The sequence below is a fragment of the Phalacrocorax aristotelis genome, chromosome 1 (genome assembly GCF_949628215.1).
Source record: "Phalacrocorax aristotelis chromosome 1, bGulAri2.1, whole genome shotgun sequence".
Lineage (NCBI taxonomy): Eukaryota > Metazoa > Chordata > Aves > Suliformes > Phalacrocoracidae > Phalacrocorax > Phalacrocorax aristotelis.
The window spans coordinates 82,839,057-82,865,012 of NC_134276.1; the positions used below are offsets into that span (position 1 = coordinate 82,839,057).

At 40.9% G+C, this 25,956-nt stretch overlaps 1 protein-coding gene across 2 annotated transcripts in view; it reads left to right on the forward strand.

The window, feature by feature from the left end:
* The window catches only part of FRMPD4 (FERM and PDZ domain containing 4), a 316,970-nt gene that overhangs the window by 221,296 nt on the left and 69,718 nt on the right, over positions 1–25,956 (forward strand). For both annotated transcript variants that reach the window (XM_075095499.1, XM_075095494.1), the window contains exon 3: positions 24,397–24,557. In XM_075095499.1, coding sequence (XP_074951600.1) covers positions 24,397–24,557 — 161 coding nt within the window. The remainder of the gene's footprint in view (positions 1–24,396; positions 24,558–25,956) is intronic.

The window sequence follows — 25,956 nt, forward strand, 5'->3', positions numbered from 1 at the left end:
GGAATATGAAAATGCTGTAAGGTCTATTCTGACCTCTAGAGAAGCCTTCTTTGCTACAGAATAAGCACATGGTCTTCAACATATTTCTTGGAAAACTTGTTTTGGACATTAAATAATTATTTTTCAATTCAGTGAAGTGGAACAAAGCCCCACCTTTTAGACTGAAGGCAAGAGAGGAGTCTGAAATGATTAAAACAAAGTTATAAAAATTAACTACCTTGCAACAGACCATAGTTTATTGTAATAAACCTTCTACTGAGTTGCATTAAAAGATCTTGCTTGTAATTTCTCATGCAAAATTGCTTATAATTCAATGAATTATTCCACATATACCCCAGAAGATTTTTTCTAAATTAGCATTGTATAAGTCTCTTTCATCCCAAACACTTTATTATTTGTTCATTTTTCATATCCAACAAGTTGGTTTTTTTAAAGTAACCTCTAATTTTGCATGTGGGCTCTAATGCCTCAGAGAGGGTGGTTCACAGCTTGTGAAAGTGTGAAGTGTTTAGTGTTTATCCTAAGAAAAGAAGTGCTCATCCCTAGACATCTGAAAAATCTTGACCTGTGGTTCAGGCATATCTTAATCAAGGTAAACATGAATAATAGCAATAATAGTTATTATTTTTTCTTGTTCTGCATCCAAGTATAAAGCTAATGGCTAACACACACCATGACTTTTTGTTGCCAGCATTATGTCTTTCCTTTGGAGATAGAGTGTTTGGGAAATGAAATCATATATCCCATATCTAATTTATGTTCATATACATACATATGTATTTATACAAAAAGCATAGCCTTTCTCTGAGGTAGTTAAGTGTAAACTAAGCTGTTACAAGCCCTTGTTCAGCCTGTAACAAGCAACAGCACTTTATATACAAGACAGTGTACGAGCAATCAGTATTATTTGGTTTGTTCCATTCAGTTCCATTTATTTTATAGAAGTACTTTGGGCTGTGTTGTTTGGCATATACGGAGTAATGCAAGCTATTTTAAAAACGTGTGTCTAAGGTTAGAGAAGAAAATGTTATTAGGTAGTATAATGGTTTGCATTTGCAGTAAGGTTGTATTTAGAAATAACAAGTAGATTTTTTTGTTTAGCCTCAGTACTTTTATTACCCGAGACCTGTGAGCAGAAGCATGAAATCTCTATGTTTGCATTATAGGTTGCTCCAAGGCATTTAATAGAATGGTAGAGAGTATTTATCTGCTCATTCCCATGTTTAACATATATGTAGTAAAGCCATATAGGAAAAAGTAATCAGAGTTATAAATTAATAATTTTTTAATTTGGTATGAGAGATATTTTTCAATATACGCTTTGGGTTTTGCCTAGGAAAGAAATATTTCTTTATAATGCTTCTCTGTGCATCTAAGTGAGACTCTAAGTACAACTTTGCTGGCTCAGACCAGAAGTCTGTCCAGCCTGTATTCTTGCATCTGACACTGGACAGTATCTGGCAGCAGATTCTTAGGGAAAGACTCAAAGAAAACTTGACTGGCCAACCTGGTAAGAAAGTAGGAAGGATGGGGGAGATTCCTCAGCAGTCAAAGTGGTGGAAGTGTCAGGCGTGCTAAGGGCCCTGGGGTGATGGGAACAGAAGGGCCATAACAATCCACAACACAAGACTGAAGTAGAATCACCTGAAGCACATAGGCATGTAAAAAAAGAATGTGCCTGCCAGCCCTTAAGTGGAAAGCTCTTGTGCCCTTTCTGTGGGGAATCAGCACACTTGGGTGCCTGTCTGAAATGCCCCCACACTAATTCCCACAGCAGGAGAAAAAACAGGAGGAAAGTGTCTGTGTGCATTCACAGGGCTGTAGTCTCATCGGGTCACAGAGGCGCCTTGGGGTAGCTCACACAACTGGAGCGCTGCAATGGGGAGTTACAGGCTCTTTGGGAAGGACAGGCTGGGAGGGGGAGGAGGGGGAGTCATCCTTTCTGTGAAACAGCAGCTGAGAAGCAAGGAGCTCTGCTGTGGGGATGGGTGGTGGGCCAGCTCAGAGCTTGTGAGTCAGGATTGCCAGGTAAACCAACACAGCTGATGCTGTAGTGAGTATCTGCTATAGGCCACCTAAACAGGAAGAAGTAGATGAGACCTTCAGACAACTGGAAGTAGCCTTACATTCACATGTGTGAGGACCATGGGAGACATGAACCACCCTGCCACCTGCTGGTGTGTAACGTGAAGCAACACTTTCGTGGCACAGGTGACTGAGGGTCCAATGAGGGGAGGTGCTTTGCTGGATGCCATACCTACAAACAAAGACAGGCCAGTTGGGGATGTGGAGGTCAGGAGGAGCCTTGGCTGCAGTAGCCACGAGATGGTGGAGTTCAGAAGCCTGAGAAGAGTGAACATGGCAAGAGGCAGGATCACATCCTTAGACTTCAGGAAAGCAGGCTTTGGCCTGTTCAGAGAACTGCTTGGAAGAATCACGTGGTATCCCATGGCCTGGGAGAAAAGAGCACGCCAAGAGACCTTGCTGACCTTCAGGCTTCCTCAAGTTCTAATTTGGCCCATACCAACAATCAGGCATCCTGCATGGAGGCGAACAAGGAGCTCCTGACTAAACTCAGACATAAAAAGGAAGTCTACAAGAGCTGGAAGCAGGGACAGGTGACCCCGGAGGAATACAGAGACACTGTCCATTTGTGCAGGGATGGGTCCAGGAAAGCCAAAGCCCACCTGGAGTTGAATCTGGCAAGGGATGTGAAGGGCAAGAAGAAAGGATTTTACGTTAGCAGCAAAAGAAAGACTAGGGAAAATGTAGGCCCACTGCCAAATGGTGCAGGGCCACTGCTGACAGAGGACAAAGAAAAGGCTATGGTACTCAACAAGTTCTTTGCTTCAGTCTGTTCTGGTAAAACTGGCCTTTAGGAATCACAGACGCCTGAGATGAGAGGGAAAGTGTGGAGCAACGGCCTCTTGCCCTTAGTGGAAGATGATCAAGTTAAGGAACACTTAAACAAAATGGACTTAAACAAGTCCATGGGGCCTGACAGGTTGCACCCTTGAGTGCTGGGGGAACTGGCTTATGTCATTGTGAGGTCATTCAATTACCTTTGGAGGGTCATGAGAATTGGGGAAGGTTCCTGAAAGTAGGAAAAAAACCAAATATCACTCCTGTCTTCAAGAAGTGCAAGGAGGAGGATCTGGGGAGCTACAGGCTGGTTAGCCTCACCTTGATCCCTGGGAAAGTGATGGAGCAACTAATCCTGAAGGTGATTTTCATACACAGGAAGGACAAGAAGGTGATCCAGAGTAGTCAGCATGGATTTATGGAGGGGAAATCATGCTTTAGCAACTTGACAGCCTTCTGAAATGATGTGACTGGCTTGATGGATGAAGGGAAAGCCATGGATGTTGTTTCCTTTTATTTTAGTGAGGCTTTTGACAGTCTCCCATAACATCCTCGTAGACAAGCAGATAAAGTAAGGGTTCGATACGTGAGGTGGATGGAAAAATGGCTGGATGGCTGAGCCCAGAGGGTTGTGATCAGTGGCACAAAGTCTAGTTAGAGGCCAGTCACTAGTGTGGTACCCCAGAGGCTGATATTGAGCCCAGCACTGTATAACATCTTGTTTAATGAGCTGAAGGGTGAGTCAGGGTACACTATCAGCAAGTTTGCAGATCGTAAAAAAGCTGGGAGGAGTTGATACACTAGCGGGGCATGACACCATTTGGAGGGACCTTGACAGACTGGAGAAATGGGCAGACAAGAACCTGATAAAGTTCAGGAGGGGGAAGTGCAAAGTCCTACATCTGGGGAGGAACAATCCCACATACCAGTACAGACTGGGGGCTGACCAGCTGGAAAGCAGCCTGGCAGAAGAGGACCTGAGGATCCTTTTGGACACCAAGCTGACCATAAGCTAGGAATGCACTCTCATGGCAGAGGTGGTCAACAGCATCCTGGGCTGCATTATGAAGAGTACTGCCAGCAGGTTGAGCAAGATAGCTCTTCCTCTCTGCTCAGCCCTGGTGAGGCCACATCTGGAATGCTAGGTCCAGGCTGGCTCTCCCCAGTACAAAAGAGACATGGGCTTACTGGAGCGGGTCCAGTGCAGGGCCACAAAGATGATTGAGAGACTGTCATAGACGAAAGGCTGAGAGAGCTGGGACTGTTCAGCCTGGAGAAGAGAAGACTGGGGGGGATCTTATCAATGTGTATAAATACCTGATGGGAGGCAATGAACAAGAGGAACCCAGGCAGGGCAAGAGGTGTGGGGCACAGATGAGAGCACATGGAATTCCATGTGAACACAAGAAAACACTTATTTTCTGTGAGGGTAGTCAAATGCTGGAACAGGTTGCCTAGCCCAGGTTGTGGAGCCTTCATCCTGGGAGGGGTTCAAAAGCCAGCTGGACACGGCCCTGGACAACCTGCTCTATGTGACCCTGCTTGAGAAGGGGACTGGACTAGATGATCTCAAGAGGTCCCTTCCAGCTTCAATTGCTCTGTGATTCTGTAACTTCCCTGATACACCTTCCCATCTTCTAGAAGTCTGTTAGTGTGAGGCTTCCTGTGCAGAAGTTATGATTAAAGGATGTGTTTGCATTTTGAACAGAACTTGGTTGACTATTGTTAGAAGTATTTAAAAAGGCCCATGTTTATGGATCTTTCTACACGTGATACTTCCAGTAATGTTGCATATAGAGTGAGATACAGGATGATGATAAACACCTCAAAGCTTCTGTAATCAAAGCTTTTATTGCTGTTCTCAATTTGCGCTAAAGCTGCTACAGACTTTCTCAACAAGATCCTATTGTTTTAGACACCGTTGAGTTGGAAGCCCCTGTAAATTAAGCAGTACTGCATGATGTTTCCAGGGAAGAGAACTTGATGGGGCCATACAGCCAAATTGTTCAATGGTCCTTGGTGTGCTTTTACATGTGCCACTTTATACTTTCCCACATAAATCCTGGTGATAGGTTGGGATTTGGCATGGGCTGTGGTCTCTTTCCACAAGGCTTTTTGGACGTGACACCTTTTGTTATGGAGGTTAAGAGAATAACTATGGTGAGAACTACAGCGCAGTAATAATGTTGGCACAGGCTGTTCTGTGCTGCTTGCTCTCAGTGCCAGGGAACAGCCTCTGGCATAATTAATTTATTAGTATTGCTATAGTGACAGAAATGTTCTCAGGCCGATAGTGCTTGGATATTATTTGGAAATATGTAACAGGGAGGCGGGACGTACTGGGACTCCATTTCCAGGACAAGACCGGTTATCTCTTGAGAACTACCTGAGGAATGAAAAATGAGGAATTACTTGGAGAACAATTCTATCTTAGTAAAACTCCATTTTCAGTTTTCACTATATATAAATATCCTTTTTTGTCAGTAATCCAGCTGGCTGAAGTTATTTTCTCCCAAAGGAGTGTTTCTATTTCCTAGAGAACCCATGTTAAAGAAATTATTTCAAGACTTGATAAAGGATACTTTAAACCTGTGCTGTGTAAACTTGAAAAGGTGCACCATGTAGTCGTTGAATCTCAGAAAATGTATGATGTGTAATGTTATTACCAAGCTGCTTGAGGCTTTGCATTGGTTAAAAATTGCATGGCAGCCCACAGCCACTGTGGCCATCCACAAAGGCGATGCCTGCAAGGCTTGGCAGGTAAGAGCAACAGTGCTGACGGGGCCAGGTATACTTAAAGGAGAGATTTATCATCTGAATGGCAGAAAGACAGTGAATGGGTTTGTTCTTAAGCTTGATTCATGTGCCACTGTATCTTGCTTGGCACCTTACTTGTTGTAATGAAGTATTTCTTTAAAGTTGCTTAGAAGACCTTAGAAATTCCTTTAAGATGCACAGGCATGTGTTGGCTCTGTGTTTAGTCTCATGATTAGTTAGTTATACCGTACTTTTGATAAACATGAGCAAAGCAGCGGGACTTTTCTATGGAAGTTAACCCTTGCGATTGAGGCAGAAAATGCCTTCCTGTTTGTGTTAAAGAGAAGATCCAAATTATGCTTTTGACTGTTGTGAGCAAGGTTGTGGCATTTTATATTTTTGATATGTGAAAGCAACCATATCATTTGTAGCACCGTGGGTTGCAAAGCAAAGGGCTGTAGAAACTTCAACCATCCAGAAGCTTCAGAGGGGTGTACAGAAAACTTCATCTGCTTTCCATATATGATTTATCATGATCTGTAGCTGACTTACTGAACAGAGCAGCCAAGCAATACTTTCTAGCTGATATGTTCCGATATTTATGGTTGAATTTAATCTGATATAAGATAAGGCAGGATAAGCCTATATGCAGTATATTATCCAGTATCCAGTACATTAAAAGCAATGAGTCAGAAAAGCCCTCCCTGAGAAACAGTGAATAAATTTGTGCTGGTAGTGTTTTTGTAACTGTGATGGGTCTAGAAATAGAAGTGAGGCAGTGCTTGTTAGCAGAGATAGTATATTTTAGTGAGATGACAGAGCTAGTTTGGAAAACAAAACAAAACAAAAACATGCTTTTGGGCAACACGATCTTCTGGTTTTTCCAGCTACATAAACTGCTCTAATAACTTGTTATTAGGGAAACTAGTACTCAAATTACTGCCTATAAGCTGATCTTTTTTCATTTACTGCCATTCTTACAAAAGATACCATTCCTGCCTAAATAAATAGGTACAATACAGCCTTCTTGTAAAGCAGCACGCCTTCCAATATACCTGCAGCTTGGTTAAAGGGTGATGAACTTGCTACAGGCAACGTCATTCTTTACAGAGTAACCCTGACGAGGTTTGTTCATAAGGATCTGAGCACTCCTCAAGTGCATTAGGTAATCGCTGTGGACTTTGGGTCTGGTTTCCTACGTACTTGCTCAGGGGACAGGCACGTGCTGGGGAGTGTGCTTCTGGGGTTGCCACTGTTGCAGCTGAGTTTGCTTCTGGAGCTGCCTGGGCTAGGAACCTCTTTTGCTGAACTATATTCAGATAGCCACAAAAATAATCTTAGAGGTGTCCACTAGTAGAAGACACAGGTGAGTCATAAGCTGCTTGTCTTATAGCTTCTCCTCAGTGCATGTGCTCCCCCACAACTTGAGGACCTAGCTCCCAGTCAGTAAGATCTCAGCCCTAAGTTGAAAAAACTCCACGAGCTTGCTGCCAAGGTCATCAAACACCTGCTCAGTCTCGGAGGGCACCATGCACTGTGGGTTCAAACTTGACTCTACATGCAATGCATGCTGTTCCTAGACCTTCAAACTGATGAAGGCAGCCCTCAGGGGAGCTGTCTAACTCGTCATCTCCTGGACAGCTGAATTTAAATGCTAGCATGGTGCTCTGCACTCATCAGCATGAGTTCATTCCCTCCTGCAGGACCACTGCAATACAGTCTGTCTGATCATGGTGTAAATGAGAAATGTGGGAGTTTGTATGGAGCAGGTGATGATGAGAGCAGCATGTTGGATCTTCATTTGCTGTTTATGGCTTTTGTGGATACCATGAAAGAAGTCTTCTCTATATTCTTCTAAGACTGTAAATGATTTGGGATGGAGGTCATTTTCCTTCCTGAGATCAGGTCACTTGCCTGTGATTTCACTTTTTTGGCACAGAAACGTGTACTGCAACACTTAGCACTTACTTGTATCGAAGTTGAGCTTTAGGAGTCTGGTCTAAAATTAGGAAGGACAAAGTACTGGCATCAAACCTTGTTGCTTTCTGGTTCAAGCACAGAGTGAACTTACACAAGATTATTAGTATGCAAAAAACCCAAATATTATTTCTTTTTTAATATAGAGTTATAATGAATGGAGGACAGCACTTCACCATATTTAGTAAATACTGCACACGTTGCTTTGTGCTCAACACACCAGCATCATCCATACGAAACAATAATTATACAAGATAAGCTTTATTAATTAATTCAGATTTATATGATAGATCTCCTTGCTTTGTAGATTCATCTGCTTTGAAGTTTCTTCTGATCAATCATTAGCTATTCCCGTATCTACACTTACTGAAGAATTCTGGTTTTATCTTTCAAAGGACATGTCTTTCTGACTCAAACCCCAGCCATTTTATTTCTTTAGTTTCACGGTTTTTGTAGTACAGTCTGTCATCCAATTTAATATTTATCAGTAGTAATAACTGACTGCCAGAATATTTTCAATATTAATTCCGGGTGTCTGTGCATTGGATAGTCCTGCATTCAGAATTACTAAGCAGACCATGCAGGCAGACACTTTGGCTGTAACTTGTTTGCTCATTTATATACAGAAGAATGGAGATGAATAGCTAATTTTGCTGCAGAGAGTTGTCTGCTCTGAATCCCAAACATTCCATATTTTGTAACTCCAAGAGCCTGATCAAACCACTGTAGCAGCTGCCCACTGGTAGAAGGTATTAATTGTTCCAAACATTCTTTTCTTTCTCCCCCAGCCCACCACTCAGCTTTCAGTAAAAGAGAATCTGAATCATGATTTAGAAAGCAAATTAAATACTTCCGGCATGACTGACTTAAATTTCTCCTAAGGATTATACTGGAGATGTAGTCTTGCTGAAGATGCAGAAAGGAAGGCACATGCAAAGGCAAAGAAAGGCAAACACCAGCAGAGGATCTGGATGTACAGATTTTCCCAACCGGATTGTGCCACATTGTTTCAGTCTAAGGGATTGATTTTACCCTAACAGTACATAAAATGCAGGTTTATACCCAGCTGTTCAATATGGAGGCTGCATTGCAGCCTCAATTTTACAAGAACTATGCAAAATGGAAACGAAAACCCAATCTTCTGATTGCCCTTAGTTGCAGCTAAGGGGAGATCTAAGAGGAAGAGACAGGTTTTGTTCTTGCAGAAAGCATTCAGTTCATGCACACATTTTGTTTCATCTGGCAGATTTCCCACGCAACGTAGCCAACGTAACCGTGAGAAAAGCGAGTGCCAGTGGCTGTACACTGGGATCTGTACACAGTGGCTGTACCTGGCTTGTGTGTGCTGGAGTAATTAGAACCCTTTAAAGTTAGAAGTTATTTTGGTCTCATTACAGTGAGTTTACAGTGCCTTGCCTACCTTTTCGTGTAAAGTATCCATTCAGTGCGACCAGAAGTACAGGGTATGCGGGCTGATCAAGCACACTGAGGACTGTGTGTTTGATGGATGGTGAGATAACAACGGTTGCCAAGGCATCCCGGTGTTTTTCTGCTTCCCACAAACACTGCCTTTGTCTTGCCTGAGCTGAGTTTCACTCAGGTGTTACAGTAAGTCAGGCTGCCAGTAGACTCAGAAAGGAATTAAAGTGATTGATGTTTGCACTGAGGTGTAAGAAAGCATCCTGGTAGGAGAAGAACAAGTTGGGGTTTTGTCAGTCTCTGGGACTGGGCTGGAAGGAGGTTATGGAAGTTCTGGAGATTTCTAGAAAGTTTTCCTTGCCATTTTTCCTGCACCAAGAGTCTGTAATGTCATGGCTATAACATGGAGTGTTCCCAGAAGTCCAGGGGTTTGACTGTGAATTTTCTCTTGGCAGTAGTGATGCTTTCCCCATGCTATACACAGCTGAAAAGAATTGAGGGGCTTGCTGATGAGTGGCATCTCTGATTTCATCTCTACCAACTCTTCTTTCCTTCCCATCCCTCCTTCTGTTGCATGGCTTGACTGTGAAAGAAGCCACCCTGGGCTTTGTGTGCTCTCATGTTCCCCGTTTTTTTTTCATCTCCCATCACTCTTCAAGGATTGTATATATGGCCTGGGGTTTGGTTGATGCTTGGGTTTTGGTTTTTTGCTTCCCCAAGATGATGATAGTGTATCACCTTCTTGTGAGGATGGGATTCTTCTTTCACTCCTGGGTGCTCTGAACTGTTGCCAGGCATCTACCTATGTTTTAAAAAGAAAAAACTTATGTTTTATTTAAAAAGTGGTTTCTTTTTCCTATCTTCCTCTCTTAGGAGAAGAGAAGAGGAGAAGGTTCATTGAAGATGTGTAACAGAATGTTTTATTGCAGGACTTTTCTATTTTTTCTGCAGTTGCAGTTTATTCTGGTTTGTTTTGTGGTTTGCTTTTTTAAATGTTTTATGTATTTGAATCGGGAATATTGAATCCAAAATCAGGAGGTAGAAATACTCTTCCTACAACTGGCAACAGAATAACGTACATAACTCTACAGAACGTGGGTACAGAAGCTTAAATAAGACTTTTTCTAAAACACAGATTTTTTTCTTTCCTACTGTTTCACCTATAGCAAAACTATAATGATCAGTCATAATGTCCCCTGAACTGCTGATGCTTTAGTGGATCTTACTGTTTCCACACCAGAGAATAAACGGTAAACCCTGTTCTACAAGGATATGAATCTAATTGAAAATGTTAAAACTTTTCCATCATCAATTCCTTATGTTCATGGAGATTTTGACAGAACAGTGAGTAGGTTACTTACCCATCGCTGGAGAAGACTTGTTTTTTTTCTCTTGCCAGATGTTTAAATTAATTTTAGAAAATAATGGTGTTAGCTTTGCCTATTTCAGTTCCAGTTGTTTTAAACCAATTGTAAGAATGTAAGACTCTTGTTTCAAAACAGAAGTGAAGAGCAATTTTTTTTCCAGATGTGACAGGTGTTTTCTTTCCTGCCCCCAAATGTGAATTACATAGTTTTTGAAGTTAAACTGTGTGTCAGAACTGAGTAAAACTTCTCTAATTAATCTGAGTTCTTGATTTCTGGAATAATAACAATTTGATTTGCATATTTTGTTAAATAAAAATGCTATATGATTAAATGATTAAAATTGGTTCCATTTATAGACTAGATTTATGCAATCTGAAAATATAAAGGTTGGTTGTCTGAGTTATTAAAGATGTGAAGGAGTGATTTTCTTTTGAGGCATATGTCCTTCCTACATATGCTGACCTGTTAGTCTCTTAAAAATTGGTCTAAATGTCCAGAAGGCAATTTCCTACTTTCGCTTTGTAGGCTGTGACATGACCAAGAAGTGCATAACTTCTGGAGACATCAGCAAAGATACTATATGTGTGCGTATATGTACGCTGCCGAGTTGGTGGTGACCACCGTGAAGTCCGTGTGGTTTGGTGGGAAGGTGCTGGCCGGAGGGGCTGCTGGCGAGGTGGTGGAGCAGGGGGGCAGGCAGAGGCTCCATGAGCCCGCGCACATCCCCAGAGTTAGGGCACAGGGTGGCCTGAAGGCGTTATGACCTCGGGCTGGTGGCTGAGCTCTGGAAACAGGGGATGTCCTTCTGGGCTGGAGTCAGCGTTGTCCTGGAGCTCCTGGTCATAGAGATGTTTTAGTCCAAGGGTCCACCAGAGACTGCAGGCTTAGAGCAGCGCTTCTGGCAAAGCATGACTTAAACAGCTGCTTGGAAATACTGAGGGCCTGACTCCTGTTTCAGCCAAAGTGTGTTAGGCTGCTCCGGCACCAGTTTATCTGCCGTGTAAATGAAAATACAAGGCCTCTGGTGCCCCTGGAGCAGCAGGCTCAGTCCTAAGTCAGCAAGTTTGGCTTGGCTTTTCATTCCTTGGTGGAAATGCGCTTTACATTTACTTTTATAGCAGTTTAAAACCAAAGTTCAGTATGCTTTCCGTGGACACTAAAATGAGGCCACAATATATTTTGTAAAGAGTTGAGGGTTTAACTGACATAATTCTGCAGAGGTTTCCCTCTTTTATTTTTTTTTCTCTCTTACGTGCTATGCCATGTAGTTGAAAATCTGCCCTGTGTTTTAAAAGCCACTATGGTTCAGTGATGTTATGTGAAAATTAAAGTGGTTTGGGCCAGCAAGTGTGATCTAACTATAAAATGTTATTCTACAATACCCCCCTTAATTGAGACATAGTAAATTGAGGACTTCTTCACTGGAACATTTCCTACAAAATTGATTTATCCTGATGGTAGAGACTGTAGCTTAATGGGGGGGATATTATTGGCCTAAGTTTAGCTACTGCTAAAGTCAGATCATGTCACGGACATGTGTGTATTTAAGCACTCTCTTATTTTCTGTCCTGTTTTGGTTTTGTGTTTTTCTGAGGGGGGGAAAAAAAAAAAAAAGCAAGCCTTGCTGGATATATTATGGCTACCAAATAGCTCCTTTTAAACCTGAACCCCAGAGCAGCCTCAGCCGGAAGGTGACTGACACTTATAAGCTAAACCAATTGCCATTCACTGCCGATGGCTCAAATCCATCCTTGTTCTTAAGCTTAAGAAGATAAGTAAGAAATGAACGTATTTCAGAACATTAGGGCTTATTTTCTTCAAGTTTGGCCTATTCTGTGAATCCAGCCAGTATATGTACAGAAAGAGAGATTACAATTTTTATCTTGTATTACAGTAGGCTGAAAATACGTGTAGTATCAGTGACCAAGATTTTGTTCTAATTGCACTTGGTTGTCTGAAAGTCTGAGTCTCTAAAGTCTTTGTTTCAGCACTGTATTTAACGTTAGAAATGCACAGGTGTTGTTTTTTGTCAGAAAAGTCAGTATTCCGAAATACTTCTGTACATTTTTAGTTCTGAAACTTTGATGACCTTTAATGATGTTTTTCACGAGATTGGGCTTTACAGAGTTTATCAGCTTTTAGGCTTCAGAAGAGAGTGATGTTTGTGACTTAACCAAAAAGCAAACCATCCGTAGAATTATTCTAAACTCTGAAGTGAGGATCGTCGTAGTTCGAATTGACTGAAAGCTATAACTCTGATAGAAGTTAATGATAAATATAGAAGTTAATGATAAATTCTCCCTGATGTGCAGGAGGGGCAGCTCTTCTAGGCCGCTGGAGCTGTTGCAGGTGTCAGTAACACTGGCTGTGGTTGCGCTCTCTGTGTATGCTCCGGTCGGATCTCCGGGGCTGATCGTGACAATTACTCTCTCTTTTTTCGTGCCCTCAGTGGGGATTAAAGGGAAAAGTGAGTCCTCAAGTCCTTGCAGAATTGCATGTTATTTTTATAAATGTCTCGAAGGTGTTGATCAGAGTTCAAAGGTGAAGCCTGTAGAACTTAACCTTCTATGAGTAGAACTAATTTCTAGAAAGTTCTGACATTTATGCCACTTAACTGTCTCACATTCTTTGTTGAGAGTTTATTACATGTATAAAGACAGCATTTTTCATAAGATTGTGCCAATTATAATGCGATAATTAAACTTGAGTTTTGTGTGCTCCTTTTAAGATGCAAAAATGCTGTGTTAAAATCTTCGTATTTCTGCCTCATCAAAATTAAATGCCTATTTAGAAACCTTGTAAAGCACTACTCTTTATTTACAATAGGAAAAAGAGAAAATCATGAAGCAATACGTGCTCTGTATATTACCAAAGAAATTTCATGCCTTTATTCAGTCATTTGTTACATTTTTCTCAAAATCATAAATTTGTCTGAAAATTTAAAATAGTATTTGTGGTAGATGAAGAATAGTAGAAGAGCAACATGCTGTATTAAAAGAGAAGATGTCTTCAAATACCTTTTCTTCCCTGGTATCATTTTGCTCTACTGATGAGACAGTGGTCTGTAACTGTGGCTGTGTAGACAAGAGGTACACAGCTCACTCTGCCTATTTGTTTCTCGTTTTATTTCAGAAGTCGTAAAGGTTTGTTTTTCTCTGTGGGAAACGAGCACAATCCCAGTGTCTTAAACATCACAGGAACTTCACCTAAAATTACAATCCCTGTTACAAACTGCTGAAGTGAACCAAAAGTTTGGCTGTGTTGGCAGATTACATAATAAATATTTGTATTAAAATGTATCAATAATCTCGTATATATTTGGTAAATTACTAATATAACTAAAGTTGGGTTAGACATTGGCTGATTATTAACTGGCTCAATAAATTCCTGTGTTTTGCATGTAGGATTTTGTGTTCACTATTTGTTATTCTGTTGTACTGACTCAGCCGCTGCCCAGGACAAAGCATCCCACCTTCACGTGGATACACACCCTTCTCCTTTTTAAGTCTCTAACATAACATTGTCTTTCACTTTCTTACGCTTTGAAATCAGAGTGTTTCACTGAAACCCATGACCTTCATTCCACAGTTTCTGAATGCCCGTTCTGGCACATTTAATTTGCCTGCCTTACTAAGAGCTTCCACTATCTCTTTACCGTGATTCTATCTGAATAGGCTTCCCTAGAGCAGCTATCACCCAGTTTAACCTCAAGGGGCCTGTTTTGAAATGTCGAATATTACCTTTTAGCTCCTTTACCTCTTGAGGAAGTTTGCTGGAAGTTATGAATGCAAGGAGGTATCATTACCATGCATACTGTCTTTAATAATATTTATATAAATACTGTCAAACATAATGAATTAGTAGTTGGGCATTTTTTCATATATAGGTAAATAGAAATTACCCACAGGCTTTAGCAAAGCTTTTTGGATGTAATGAAGCTGAAATATGATCACCAGCACCCCTAATTTTAAGGTTCATAAAATACCCTGTGGTTACTAGAAGTGCTCTCACTTAGAAAAGTTAGTAACTTACTTTGAAATGAAAAAGTAGGCCCAGAAAAATCATTCAGCCATGTTGTGCTGCAGTGTAGTGAATACTCTATCGGGGGAAAAAAAAGATTAAACATACTTACTTTCTATATCCCAAGTTTAATTTTCACGTGACGGCTCTGTCTGGCCTCATCTAGAGAGACAGAAGCCTCACCTTCCATCAGTGCAATCTCTCATTCTAGGTTATTTCTGTTAAGTTCTCTTTCTCATTCTGCATTTGCTGAGGAGCTGTAAAGGCACACTCCCAAATCAGCAGTCGAGAGGGTAATCCTCTCTATTTGTATGTCGTTAAAAGAAAGGGAAAAGAAAGAGGTGGTTTCTCTTTTCCCCTCCCTCCTGCAGGCCTTCTCCAGAGTTGTTACAGAATTAGATGATTTGATTTGAAGACTGACTGCGAAGACTGACTTACAGAACCTGAAGGCTTGATTTTGGGGCTTTTATGAGTTGTTACAAAAATCTTTTAAAGTCATTCTGTACACCTTGATTGCTTGTAGATCACTTTCACTTTGCAAAAACTGGCTTCTGTCTGGTAGCTGGAGAAGGAAAAACTTTCTTTCGTACTCTTTGCTTCAGTGCAGAAGTTGGGCTTCTGTGTAAAAGCACAGCAACATTCTAAGTTTCCCTGTGCTGGAGTCTCCAGGGAAGAGAATTGGGAAACTGGAGACAGCTTGTTGTACTGACATACGGATTGCTTCTCTGTGTGCCCCTGAACGCAGAGAAACTCACATTGCTAACTGGGTTCCCGTGCTGCCCTTTGCTGGGCATCTCTCCAAGTTAACTCTCCTGCTTCCAAGTGCAGAGCGCTGTATCCACCAGAATGATAGTTTATATCCCTGAACCTTTAAATACGTGACTGTGGATAAACTAGGCGACTGCAGTATTGAGTATCCACTTTATATCTGCTAACCCGTATGTTGATACTTTCACCTGATTGCTGCTTTCAGCTGATGATTAGTTTTCACCTGAGAAAGAACACTGGGTTGATGTGGTACCACCAGAAGGGCTGACTTTGGTTCAGAGCCCTTCAATGTGAACTGTTAAAAGGAAGGAAATTAGTAAATAATTTAGAACCTTTCTGTGACCTGCTCCTCCATTCAGTTGCTTGAAGGAACGAGGAAGATTAGGTTCAAAGGAGAAACAAATGTGTTTTACTTCTGTTGCAAGTAAAATATGCTCATAACTGTACTGAGCTATGAGGAGTTAGGCAGATACAGAGATGCTGAAGCAGGGGCTTCGGTATTTCAGCTGTTCGTTCATGCCAAGTCCAGCTGTACTAGGGGGTTACAATGGGCACATTAAATCTGGATTCTGTCTTCTGAGCACATTATCAGGGTGCTCACACTTAGCGTTTACAGAGAATGACATGTGCGTGTCAAAGCAAGCCTCCAGCATTGCACCAGACAGGGTTTTTTTTAGTCAGGAACTTTCCTAATCTAATCAGCACCCTAGAAGCTATTTCTTTGGTGCTTCTGCCCCCCCCCCCCCCCCCCGCTTCTTTATTTTAAACATTTTAGTTGGGCAAATTGTTTATGTTTAGTTGGAGATGGCAGCTCTTTTTCCTTGCTGGATGAGAAGTGCTTGCGGCCCTCAGCATAGGTCCGTGCTGTTTGCTGCAGAGCTCAGCTAGGCAGGAGCCAACAGATCACTGTTGATGGGGTTAGCGTGAAACCGCTCAAAAGCAGGATGAATAGGAATTCTTTGTTCTGTTTTCTAGAGGACACGTTTGGCCCAAATGAATTTATCATGTATTTGCAGTTCAGAGAATACTTTTTTCCCTTGCTAGATCTTTAGTTGCAACAGCATTTATTGATGCGTATATAGAAGATAATGAAAAGCTACATTTCAGCTCATCTTCAAAGGCCTCAACAGAGTTCACTATACTAAATGGAGTTGCTCAAATCAGATAAAGAAAAATGCCTTTTGTGGCAGAAAAACCAGGTGTACTTCAGATCCTACCCCAGTAAGTGTGAGAAATTCCTGCTTTGGAGGAGAGCCATTAATTCTGATTTTGAACAAAAGCAACTCACATTATTTCCTTATCGAAGGACCTGGGTCAGACAGGTGGCCAAACAAGCTGCCTTCCTGACCTGTACCACCACCCCGTGCTGCACGTGTGAGAGCCACCTTGCTGAAAGGCTCCTTCCAGGAAGGAAATGCCCAGTGACTTGGTGGGGTTCTAAATCTCTGTTCCAGGAAAAAGCAAGGCCCAGTTGGTGGTGCCTTTGGGACCCTTGGCATCCCCAGCTCATGTTAGTCCCAACCTTTTCTGCTGCCTTGCTCCCTCCGATGGTGAGGTTTTCCTGTGCCCGCACAGCCCCAGCACAGAGCTTGCCCTGGAATTGCTGGTGGGAGGTGGTTGGCTCTTGAGCCAGAGTCTAGTACATATGAATAACTTGTCAGCTTCCTTTGGCTATGAAAACTTGCTCAAGCCAGAGGAGCGGGCCACTGATGCGCCTTCCACTTCCAGGCTTCCAAACTGGGAGCATCTCTGCTGAAGCCAGGGTTGCCCTGTTGGGAAAAGGTTGCCGGGAAAAAATACTGGGTACAGAAATGCCATTCAGTACAGTTTATAGCAGCATAACTACACAATAAGGGGTGGCTGTCAGCGTGCATTATATGACATATGTGCATGGGTGCAGTTTAGACATACTCATCAGCAGTGCACCAGTGTTGGCTGTGCACTTCAGGCAGTAAGGAAGGCGGAGGTTGGCATCATGCTCTGCTTACAGAGAAGGCAATTCCAGCATTCAGGTGTGGCCAGTGTTGCTGGGAGCTCCTACTTTCTTCCTCTGGGGGAGATTCTCCTTTGAGATTTTTCTTCCGACATAGTCAAGTGTTCAAAACCATTTTTTTTCCATTCTTGTTCTTTTTTGGTTCTGTAACTCATCTTGTGATATTCATAATTCCTCTCTGAAGTGTCCCTTCATATCCTTCCTTTCCGTCCTCTGTGGCTCTTTCTTTGCCATGGCCAATTTTCACCGAGATGTTTCTGTGCAATTTCTGCTATTTGGCTGGTGCCTGAAAAGCTCCATTAAATACAGCAGGCAGGAAACTCAATGTTCATCAGGAACAGAGCTCCAGAAACGCTTGGGTTCATCCTGAGAGAAGGAAAATAAAAGGAAACCTCTCTGGCAATTGGTAGAGACAAAACTCAAAACAAACAACTGCTAGTCTGCAGCTGGGGCTTGAGGCTTATTTCCATGTCTTTGTGGGATTCAACACAGAAGTTTGTTTTCTTCCCAATATATAGCATTCATATACAGTATATGCAGATTGCAGAACCATTCACATATTCCACATGTAATATTTTCAATATGAGGGCGCTAATTGTCATTGTAAAGTATACTTTCAGTGTATCTCCCAGTGCCTGCCTGAAGCTGAGCATAAATCTTTTTATCCCTCTAAATTTGTATTCATGTCAGTTTAAATCACTGCAATTTTGCTTCACTTTGTCTTGCTTTAGATTGTACATCGTCCCTGGCAGTGGAGGAGAGTGGATTTTGAAATTTTTTACGTGTCAGATTTCCCTGTATCCAATTTTATCAAAAAGCTGTCACCAACTTCTGAAACCAGCAAACCTTTTTCTTTCTAATTACATTTATACCATATGTTCATCCAGATGGCATATGCCAAACATTTTCTAGGGTGCTATAAAATGACCTGACTTTAGAGGATTTAACTGCTGAAGAAGCTTATGAAAAAAATAGAATTGACACTGGGGCAGAAAAATAGTCTTAGAAAGAAAGAAAGAAAGAAAATCTGATAAATCTTCCCAGTTATATTTTGCGCCTGTGATATTGAATTCTCAACATACACACCTGCACAAAAACAGTGAAAATGTAGGGAATATTTTATTGAAGTGTTAAAAGTTGACTCCTTTTTGAACAGCTGAAAATAAAACTTTTGTCTGTTGAATATGTCTAAAAAGAGCTCTGGAGCTGTGAGCGACTCTCTGGGTTGCTGCAAAATAGAGCAAAAAAGATTTTGTCAAGCCACCAGATTCTCTATAAGAGCAGCAGTTTTACTTAGCAATGGAATAACTATTTGGACACTTTTTTTTTCTGAAATGTCATTTCCAAGTAGAAGACAGATACAGTTGATGCATGATTTTGACACTTGTGTCCTAGTTCTTAATAATTCTTGTGGGATTTTTTTGAGAAAATAAATTAACTTGAGATATACTGAGAGGTGCCAGGAACTGGAAGGAAGGAAGGAAGGAATTAAGAAGATTATTTTTTCATATTTAGCTACTAGTTAAATAAATGAAGGTCAGTTTTTCATCTTCTGGAGAGTTTGTGTATTTGCTCTCACTTATGATCATTTCCTTTTAACTGTCACTGTTGTTTTTGATAGTCTTTCCAGATTATCAAGCGGAAAACTAAAAAATACCCTCATGTTATTATCAGTTTCCATAATATTGTCTCAGGTCTCAAGCCATTTTACTTACAGCTAATTCCTGAAGAGAGGTGATTGAGCGAGAATCAGATCTACTTTCTTTTGTTGCTGCAGTAGCTTCTATGACTTCCAGTTACAAAGGCAATTTTGAATTCACAACCTGAGGCTCTTAATAGAGTATGAACTGAGATGTAGTGTCGGGTCAGGATACACAGAGTCTCGTGGTCTCGGGGATTCAGTTGGTCAATTGTAAATGAAGGTTTGTTTGGTATCCTTAACTTGCATAGGTGTGTTTGAAAATCACAACTGCAGTCAACAAAGCAGATCCTCCACCTCCTCTGAGTTAATGAGACAGGATTTTAACAGTGCTCAGCAATTTTGAAGTGGTTTTGTTATTTCTGAATTAAACCTTTGATAAAAAGTCCTTATCTCCATCCTCCTCACCCGCTTCCATACATCAGCCTATGAGTGGTTTGACATTTCCACACACTCTTCTCCATCATTGACCAAGATTACACCTGCTGTGTCTCAAGTCGAAAGAGAGTCTATTTTGTAGATAAATCAATTGGTATACCGGAGACATTGTAACCATTTAAAAACTAAGGATTAAAACCCTCAAAATTGAGAATTGGTGTTAATCTTTGAAGTAACTGAAACAAGCTGTAATATGGAAATACACAATGAAACACCAAAATTCAGCCTGTGTCCATGCTGTCATGATATGATGCAACAGCCATTTGATTATGGTTGTTTTGGTGTTTGTGGGTGTGCAGCTGTTTTAAACTCACCTTGAGGTATCACCTTCTCTGCTCTTCTTTTGGATGTCATTGCCGAAAGGAGCTAAAGTTGTTTGGGTGCCTTTGTTATGGATTTTATCATAACCAGGGTCGCTGGATTCATGCTGTCGTTTTCAGTTTCTTAGGAGAGTTAGACCCCTAAGCATTTTCCTGTGAGAATGCAAACTCCTGCCTAACAAATTTCAGCCTGCTGAGGACTGGCTTTTCTTAGCTGCCATAGACAAACCTCTCAGAATTAGCCCACTAATCCTGAAGTGTCAGGGAATGACACGTCAAAATCCAAAGGCTGGAAAAGCATTGTGCTTGGATGCTTTGCTTTTGATTACTAATATGCATTATTAAATCAAGCTCTAATTTTAATTACAGTCCTTGTTTAGATATTCCTTGGGTTATTCAACATGTAATCTGAGTGAGGAAAATACTAAGAAGGCTTCCATAGAAAGTGTTACAGAGTTAATCATTATGAAGCTAATGATCTGAAGATTCAAAGTGCCAGCCTTAAACCACACCTCCGACTTTCCCGAGGATGAATTCAGGCTTGCACCTGTTACGTTAGGCTCCCTGTAACATCCTGGGCAGCTGAATTGTCTTTGCAGGTGCTGGCTGCCTTGTCACAGCTGGTCAGTGTTCCCCAAGGTACTCTTCTGTCCTAAATTTCTTCCTCCTTCACTCACTGTAGGCCCCTTTGGGGATGATCGTGCACGCCAATTTTATGGCACCCTGCAATGCATTCTGCTCTGTGTGCCGGTGCGCGCACACTCAGATGCCTTCTCTCTTTTTCCCTGTTACCCTCTCTTTTGAGTAGAGAGTTGCCACAGAGAGCTTTTGAGCGTAATTAACTGGAATTACACTTCTGCTATGATTTTCCATAGCTGGTAGTTTATCTCTCGGAGGAGACTGGTATATAAAATCTCTGTTCAAGAAATTCTCTAAGAATTACTCTCCTTAATAATGGCAGCTGTCTCCCACTGCTCACAATAAAAGTACATCAGAGCAAATAGCCTTTTGTAAAGCAGAAACTTACCTCAGTCATTGAAAATTGTAGGAAATAAGTATCTCTTTTTGAAAAGGTGATCTAAGGGCAGCTTGTGTTTGTGTATGTAGAAAGAACAGTTCATGCTTAAAATCCTAACCTTTTTCTTTCTCTTCCATTTTTTCCTTCAGACAAATAAATCTTTAGGTATAATCTAGGCTCAGTACCATCTAAATAAGTTTTTTACCATGTTTGAAACAAATGGGGAGTTGCAGTGTTGGAGTTGCTCATGTAAGATGTTTCAATATTTAAGTGATGCTCTGTGTAAGGTTCACCCATGTAGCTCTTTTGAGTCCAAGTATATTAGATTCTGGTTTAGAATTCTTAGCATAGTTATTCTTTAGGAGTCAATATTTTCCATAGCTGAGATGGAAATCAAATACCTCCAATTAATGCAAAATTCAAATCAGTCTTGAACTGTGCTACTACCACTGGCATCTCAAAAATTGACTAGCCACAGGAGGAAGCCGGTTTGTCAACGTCCCATCACACGAAGCTTTAAGTATTCATTTAATCTCTTCTGGGATCATATTCATATATCTTGCTGCTCTCTTGAAATACATTTCCAACGTACTGAATGATACGAGGATATCTGATGCAGCAAGCTGTGGAAGCGGGAGATGCAGAGCCTTTTTAGTTGATGTATTTGAAGGTGGATAACCTTAAAAATCTATAAAACCTGCCGTGCCACTCAGAATCATGATGGACTGTTCCTCGCTGATCCTCTTGCTTAGGCTTTGAATAACTGATGCTGTGCTGCTGCAGATTCTCAGTAGAAGACGATGCAATGGCTGGAGCGAGGCATCCACTAGCAGAGCTGCTCTTTTGAGCAAATCTCAGTGTGTGCTCTTGGAATTTGTTATCTGAAGTGCAGCTGTTGGTGGGGTTTTTTGGGGGTTGTTTTCTTCATGATTTAGTTTTCAAACCAGACTACACAAGTGCTTGAAGAGAGAGGATATATGATGGCAGGAAAGTAGTTCTCAAAAGCTCAAGCGGTATTTTCAAGTTGCTTTGTAAATACGGCATTTCCTCTGCGGCGACAGTGTCAGCTCATAGTGCCCCAATTACAGAAATGGAAACAGCTGTTAGGAGGGAAGTATTAAATAGAACACTTTAACTTTGTGGGAAGTTTGGTAAGGCTGTCACCTAAAAGAGGTGACAAATATAGGGGTTTGTATTCTCTACAGAAGCAAAGTTCACAAGTTGAAATAGGTTTTGAAATGCTAGTGACACCTCAGAATGTGTCCCATTTGAAAGACAAAACGTTTTGAATATCTAGAAGCCCAAATCATAAGTAGGAGTTGATGGGGAGGAGGGTGGCTGGGAGGCCTTGAGGATAGATTTCACAAAGAGTCTGCATAAAACTCTTTGGATTTTCAAACAGTTCTTTTGAATAAACATAATAGAAAATTATCTCAAATTGACTGACAAAAACTGGAGAACAGGAGGAGGAGAATGAAGTATCAATTGTGATCTAGTAAAAGAAAATATATTTTCTGTGCTGACTTCACCTTATGCAGATACTAGGAGAGCACAGAGATATGCTCTCTCTCTCTTCTAATTCTGTAAGGATGTAGCTTCTGCTACCTCTGATCATATGCATAAAAAGGCAGCATGTTACACTTAGGCAGGCTGAATCTAGTGGTAGGGTTAGAGGGTTTCTTTGAAGAAAGGCCCTAGAAAAATCCAGTCACAGGAATAAACTCCCACCGAGAGTTTACTGAGGTTTTGTTGCTCTTCTGTGTATCAGTACTAGAAGCAGACCATGGAGAGAATGGAAATTGATGTCATGCCCAATGTGTATGTGTTGGTGAAAGATTAGAGAAGTTTTTGCATGTCATTGATTCTGAAGCGAGGTGGGTGTTGGTCTCTTCTCCCAGGTCACCAGCGATAGAACAAGAGGAAACGGCCTCAAGCTGCGTCAGGGGAGGTTTAGATTGCATATTAGGAAAAATCGCTTCACTGAAAGAGTGGTCAGGCACTGGAACAGGCTGCCCAGAGAGGTGGTGGAGTCGCCATCCCTGGAGGTATTTAAAAGACGTGTAGACATGGCACTTCAGGGCATGGTTTAGGAGACGTGGTAGTGTTGGGTTGACGGTTGGACTTGATGATCCTAGAGGTCTTTTCCAACCTTAATGATTCTATGATTCTATGAAAACAGACCTCTGAATATTGCCTTTCTCCTTACAGACATTCTGCTTGGAGTTCTTCAGGGAATTGTATTTGTAGGTAGAAAAGGGACAGGAGGTGAAAGCAACAATTCTGATCACACGGGATGTCCCCTAACTCTCATGTTACAGTATGTTATATGTAAGATTATCAAGGATATGGGAAAATTACTTTCTTTTCATATTATTAATTATTCATGAGGAGACCAATTTCAAACTGATGATACTGCCTACTGCTCTAAGGATATCTACCTCTCTGATGTCCTTTGTGGTGTTCTTAGGCTGGGCTCCTGGCCATTACCTTTCTCAGCACAGGAGGCCATGCCCTCCCTGCAGATGGGACTGAGACTTGGCTCCTTTTGTTTACAGCATTTATCCACTGAGCGGTGGAGTCAGTTCAACACCTGCAGATTTACAGTCTCTTGAAGACAAAAAGAAGAGTTAACTCTTGGCCAGGCAGCTTTAAACAAATACTAACTGAGCTCCGTCAAGACTGCAATAACCTGAAGCCATGAGCTGTAGTCTGTCATCATGCGAAGCTGACCAGTTATTGCTTGTTGTCTGCAGTGGCGACTAGGTTTCCTGAAGCATATGAGTTCAGTTAATGACATTTGGAAGGGTAGGACACTGGAGTGGTCCATTTATCTGTGTAATTGGCACTGAGAATTGACAGCATTGATTCAGCGGGGAGCTCCAGCCATTGGGTGGGGAACACAAAGTAGGTTTCAGGTCCGTCTGCATATATCATCAGTCACATTTCAGTGTTCCTTAATGTTAATTTAGAAGTCTCTATGCTTTTAAACCATGACCTCTTTCATAGATATGCCATGTTGGATAGTTTTCATCCTTTTTATTTTCTGCTTGAAAAATCAAGATCTTTCCCTCCAACCATGAGATTTTTTTTCTTCTAGGTATAATAAGTTTCATCATAACACTGTAGCTGAAAGTAAAGTGTTTTACTAATTGCTGATAAATACATTTTCTTAATATCTTTTTTATATATTTTTTCCCCCGGAACAGTTTGGAGTGACTTTGGAGAATTTACCCCAGTAGTAAACATAGAGCTGTTACCTGTGCCTTAGGTAGCTTGTTTGAGAGGACTCCGCTTGGAAACTTGTTTAACATTTTAGAAAACCAAATTTAAATGTGTGCCCTCTCTTTTTGCAGAAGCCTGGCAGACTCTAATTGTTACGTTTTACATTATGATTAGGTCACTATTATTTTTCCCTTCCAAAAAGTGAAGGATGAAAAAGTCAGGCACAGATGACAGAGGCCTTATTGTTGGGTTATTTTTCCTTCATATATGGGGTATGATTAAATGTGTGCTGTCAAAGAGAGACCTCTTTATAGGTTGATATTATTGATTGGTATTTGAGACCTGCCAGCAGCATTATTACTTTATGTATAAGAAAACCTAATAGAAAATTATTAAGTTGATGTTTTCGTTCCTACAGTAAGAACATTTCAGGTATTCATCTCATATCGTTGCAGAGATTGCTTGGCTCAAGTAGATACCACAAAATCATGTTTTAATGATTTTTTTCCTTTTTCCATCTTTTATTTTTTTCACAGTCACATGACACAATCAGCCACATTTGAAGACCCTCGAATAGAGAGCTGCCAAATAACCCCTCCAGCCCCTCGGAAAGTGGAAATGAGGAGGGATCCTGTGCTAGGATTTGGTTTTGTGGCTGGTAGTGAAAAGCCAGTTGTTGTACGCTCAGTAACACCAGGTATGTTTTCCCCACTTGACCCCAAAAGCAAACTTGGACTTGATCTACTGAGATGAAATACTGTTACAAATTTGAGTACTGTTAAAATATTCAGGCAGACAAAGTAATCACAGATACTAGGTAGGATTTTAAGCCTTGTATTACGGAGTAGTTTCCCTGCTCACACTCATTTTTGAATGGTATGTAAATGTGTTAACAAAAAAAAACAGTTTTAGGTTATTGCTCTGAGCCATTACCATTGTTTTCCTGAAAAAAAAGTTGACCCGCATCATTCAAGGAAAGGTGGTCTTCTCCCTGTTATGTTTATATTGGTTTGATGTCACCTTCATTGCCATTGAATCGGTGTTTCCAAGAGGTATGTTGAGTTGCAAGATTAAAACCTACATGTTTTCATGCTTTTTATCATCAGCTTCCCAGAGAGAAACTAGGTTTCTAACTATAATATTCAGTTTTGGAAAAGGGGGTGTTATTGCTGGCTTTTTTGAAAAAAAATTAATACTCCTGTTATATAACTGTGTGGCAAAAAGCCAGGTCAAAATAGATCACTAAACATCTTACCTGGAGTGAAAATTAGTGAGGTTTGTGGTATTTTTGAACCTACAGGTGACCAGACCTGGGACCACTCAGTCTCCCTGATAACGGGCTCCTGCTATTTATGCTTAAAAGTTCAGTTGTTACATAAAATTGCCTTGGAGCCAAGGTCAGGGATTTGACTTTGCTCTTGTTCAATATGTTCTCCAGAACCCCCGCAGAGAACATCGGCGAGGCAAAATCGACTTTGTGAAGTTCTGATGTCATTTACCCACGTGTGTGCATTGATTATATTTGTATTGCTTTTAGATGAAATGAGCAGTGTAACTAATACTTGAACTAGATCCAGACAGTCCTTTTCTCCCAAGTTAGCCTTATTAATGTAGTTTTATGTTAAAGTTCAGTTTGGAAAAGGTGTTTATTATATTCTGTTCCAAGTGACTAGTAGGACAGATGAGGTCAGGACAACATTCTCCTACATAGATTTGTATCCATTTATGCTGGATATGTAAGTGAAGTAAAGTTTTGAAACCAAACACAGGAAAAGAACAACATTATCTCAGTTGTTAAATAAATTGGTTTTGATAGTGAAGCATTTTCTTTTAAGACTTTATCTTCATATTGGTAATAATATTGGGATTTTTATATTTCATCATTGCAGATTTTAAAGACAGAAGACTAGAGAGGATATATCTTTTCACTTGCAGTTGCGATGTCACACCCTCTTCTGAGCATGTAATCATGCTGAGAAGCAAAGTAATATTTGCATTGTATAAAGCATGAGCTCAGTATGCATTTCAGCAGTGCCAGAATCCAAAGCTTATAGATGTGCACATGTCTGATTCTCTACTCAGACTAATGCTAAATA